This window comes from Aplysia californica, unplaced genomic scaffold, assembly GCF_000002075.1.
Source record: "Aplysia californica isolate F4 #8 unplaced genomic scaffold, AplCal3.0 scaffold00343, whole genome shotgun sequence".
Taxonomy (NCBI): Eukaryota; Metazoa; Mollusca; class Gastropoda; order Aplysiida; family Aplysiidae; genus Aplysia; species Aplysia californica.
The window spans coordinates 506,579-510,771 of NW_004797613.1; the positions used below are offsets into that span (position 1 = coordinate 506,579).

The 4,193-nt window shown below is 42.6% G+C and overlaps 1 protein-coding gene across 1 annotated transcript in view; it reads left to right on the top strand.

Annotated features, from left to right (window-relative positions):
* Positions 1 to 1,558: 1,558 nt before the first annotated feature.
* LOC101862881 overlaps positions 1,559 to 4,193 on the top strand; it is a 13,363-nt gene continuing 10,728 nt past the window's right edge. The window contains exons 1-3 of the mRNA XM_005102816.3: positions 1,559 to 1,728; positions 2,488 to 2,621; positions 3,365 to 3,565. Coding sequence (XP_005102873.2) covers positions 1,561 to 1,728; positions 2,488 to 2,621; positions 3,365 to 3,565 — 503 coding nt within the window. The 5' untranslated portion in view covers positions 1,559 to 1,560. The remainder of the gene's footprint in view (positions 1,729 to 2,487; positions 2,622 to 3,364; positions 3,566 to 4,193) is intronic.

A 4,193-nucleotide genomic window follows, 5' to 3' on the forward strand; every position in this document is an offset into this window, starting at 1 on the left:
TGTGTGTGTGGTGAAATATTGAACCAATGTGCCAGAATCTGGACAAGAAAGGCTAATCTTATCTCATCTATTCTTATTCGATTGTATCATATCCTATCTTATCGTATCCTGTCTTATCTTGTCTTATCTTATCTCATTCTCACTCCGCACAGTCTCATCTCTTCAATGAGACCCCCCACCTCCTTATACCTTCTCTCCCCACTCACTCCTTATGTCAAAGAGTCGAACGGTGTCAATGTAAACAAAATTGACTTTTTGTGCAACCATGTTTACTGACCAAGTGAATGTTGCAGAAAATCTAGCTGAAATGTGGTATCTGTGTACGTTCATGCTTATGATAGGTACTGGTGACTGTAAACATTTTTAAAACGTTTGATTTTCCTGTCCTTTTAAGTCGGGTAGATTGTGTTCGATGAGGCACACTGATAGTTAATTTCTATACATTTTTCACCCCCCCCCCCTCTTCTAGTCACAGAAACTGCTGAAAGAAAACTATTTTCAGCGAATGAGTTTACTTTATAATACCTTACGGTAAGAATTAATACTCTCATTCAGTATTGTAAAATTGTTTCTGATTCCTAACCTCTTGATTTAATTTCCGTGTCTAAGTGGGTAGCAACTCTATTGAAATTCCCTGAATAGCCCATCTTCATCGACTTCCAGTTTCGTCAGCTTTTTATCCAGTGTGACAAAATTAGGCTAACAGTGTGCTCTTCCGTCCGTCTGGAACAGTAATTTCTTGATGTTCAAAACGATTCATGAGAAAAATTCGTTTTTTATTTTTTTAAATCTCTCCCATCTTTTTTGAGCATTCAGCGACATGCAATACATCAATATAAATATAACGTAACTAGCTGGGCCACCTTTCGATGAAAGGTCTGATCGGTGCATTAACATCAACTGAAAGTCATTGACCTACTATTTTTACACTCAACTGGAATGGAGCAACAAACCTTGAGAGAAAAGTGACACATGTGTTTCTAAGTTGCCAAATGTATAATAGATTTATAGATTGATTCTCTATTCCGCTTTCGAGGTTGTACACACCAGAATTTCAAAGGTATGTAAACAGTGTGCACGGCCAGTGAACGGAAACCTCTCTTGTTTACAATGGCGTCTTAGAAGACGCACTTTCCCAAGATTAGATCTAAACTAAAGTAATGAGAAACTGAAAATTAAGCCACAGTAACTTCAGGCTCCTCAATGAAAATGTGCACCCTTTAAATGATTCTGAACCAATATTAATTTTGTCAAATTCAAAAGTTAAGTGGTTCGGCCAAAGTGACCGACGTTCACAAACATAATATTTAGAGATGCTTGGCTCATTTTGATTTTATAGGGGTTGATATTCACTGGATGTCCGCCCCCACCTCCCACGCCCGCCCTCGTCTCTTTTGGTTTGTCACTTAACGTAAAGTGTAGTCCGACATAATATTCAAAGGAAGCGTATAGTTAAAATTATAACAACTATTTCCAAGTAATCTAAAAAGACGAAAAAGTAGACTCTGTCGTTATTCTGAGAACATTCCAACTCATGACATCGTTTTTCCCTCCAGAATGATGCGCCTGTTACGCCAGAAGGGCAGTGTGACGTCATCCAACTGTCACGAAAAGCCGAACCATCAGCTGCTGCTGCCAGGCGACGTGGGCTATGGCGTCCACAAACAGTTCAGACCGGAGGGACAAACGGCTGTCAGACTCAGCAACTTCCTCTCGCTCTATCTGCAGGTATCTAACTCCTCCCCCCGCTCCCGCACGCCTACCATTTCCACAGCCACACATACACACAAACGTACACACATATACGCAAACAAACAAACTTGTACACTTTCACAAAAACACATGTTCCCATACACAAAACACACATGCGTACATACACAAGCACATACGAACGCGCTCACCCACACCCTTACATTCACATTGTCTCTCTCTCTCTCTCTCTCTCTCTCACACACACACACACACACACACACACACACACACACACACACACACACACACACACACACACACACACACACACACACACAGGGAGAGATTGAGAAAAAGAGAGAGGGGGGGGGGAGGATTGAAAAGAGATTGAATGAACGAGAAACACAGGGAGAGCCGAGGATAGAATCAAATAGAAGAGCGAACATAAATAATTTATTGAATATAATATATGAAAACATAAAAAGACATGTATTTTGAAAGTCTCCCCTAATCTCCAACATTTACCCTCTTCCCTATCCCACCCCCTCCCCAACCCATTTATCTTTTTCTCCTAAACACATCTTAAACCTCTTCCTCCTCCCTCCTCACCCCACCATCAATGCTTTCCTTCCACCTCCCCAAACCTTTCTCCCCCTTCTTCCCTCTCCTCATCATTCCAACCCTACTTCCCCCCTTTCTGACATAATCGCAATCCCCAAACTTCCGTAAATTCTCCTCCTCCTCCCCCCCCCCCCAACCATATTCCCTCTCTCCTTTCCATCCTCGTCCTTACAGAACGTAATGAAAACGGAAAATTTCGGCAATCTCCGTGGGGGGCAACAGCTTCACGAGGATCAGCTGTTTGGTGAGGTCTTAGCCAACGTTATGGGCAACTTCAAAATCTACTCCGCAGGACTCTACTTTGACAGGTGAGTCTCTCCACATACTGGTAGTTCTATAGGAGATGGGACAAATTTCGTTCCTTCTTTACGCTCAAAGTTGTTATCCCCATTGTTTTAACTTACGGCAAACAGCCCAGACTCCAGTACACTCTCAGGTAACAGAAAGAGTGTTCCAGAGGCCCACATCAAATTCAGAGATCAGTTAGTTTCTCTCTCTCTCTCTCTCTCTCTCTCTCTCTCTCTCTCTCTCTCTCTCTCTCTCTATCCCTCTCTCTCTCTCTCTGTCTCTCTCTGTCTGTCTGTCTGTCTGTCTGTCTGTCTGTCTGTCTGTCTGTCTGTCTGTCTGTCTGTCTGTCTGTCTCTCTCTCTCTCTGTCTCTCTCTGTCTCTCTCTTCACTACTCGGACAGATTGTATGGAAATGAGGATATACATAATAATAGTGTATTGTAATATATTATGGATATACATGTGTGTATGCTTGTGTATGTGAATGCATTCGTGCGTATTTATGTACGTGTTCGTGTGTGCGTGCGTGTGTGTGTGTGCGCGCGCGTGCGCGTGTAATATGTAAATTATTGTTCAGCTCTCTTATGGTAGTTAACTTGGAGTAATATTAAAAGTTACTCCAAGGTAGTGAAGATTCTAAAATAAAGGGACGCGACTCATGCTACCTAATGCATCTGCACAAACATGATCATTCCCCTTTGGGAAACCCTCTTTGCCCATTCCGTAAAAGCTCTGAGTTTCTTAATTGCTTTCTGCGTTTCAGGTACAAATTCCAGAACGATGACGGTACCTTTCGGCAATTCTTTGGGCCGTGGGCTTTCAGGAAGCGTGGATCCTACTTCATCATTGACACAGCTGGTTACTCCAGCTACTACACCGATGAGGATTGGTTTATGCGGGCGAAATCAAGATTTGCAACAAACTTTCAGGGTCTGAAAACCTTTAAAATCAGGCCGTATATAAGGTGAGGAAGGCCTGCGGTATGGATAGACTATTTTTAGTTGCAATTGATTAAGTAGTGGATCTAGATTTAAATCAGTCTCATAATATAAACAAACAAGGGGTGAATGCTATTTTTTTTTCGTCGAAAAGCAGCGTGGACTTTTGTACACATTACGGTATGATGATGAAGTCGACAACAAGGACATATGACAGGTTATACTACTTTTTATTCTTGATTAAGGTGTTTTTATCGCCCCCATCAACACAGTTTAGATCATTTTCTTGGCGGGCTTCCGGCCCTGCCCGTATCACGGCCAGTCTGAGCTGAGAGGGATACAACATCCCAGAAGAAACACAGAGATTCTCGATAAAAATTTTCTCTCGAGTCGGGAACCGAACTTGGGTTTCCTACATGCAACAACGACACGTCTAACCGCTATGCCATAGAAGCCGGTACAGCAAGAGACTGATTATGATGTCGAAGAGATCTAAGGGAGGAGACAAGGAAAAGACGGAACACCGGGAAGGGAAAGCCGGTTTGGGAGGACGATAAGGAAGGTAAAAAAAGGAGAGAGAGAGAGAGAGAGAGAGAGAGAGAAAGAGAGAGAGAGAGAGAGAGAGAGAGAGAGAGAGAGAGAGAGAGAGAGAGA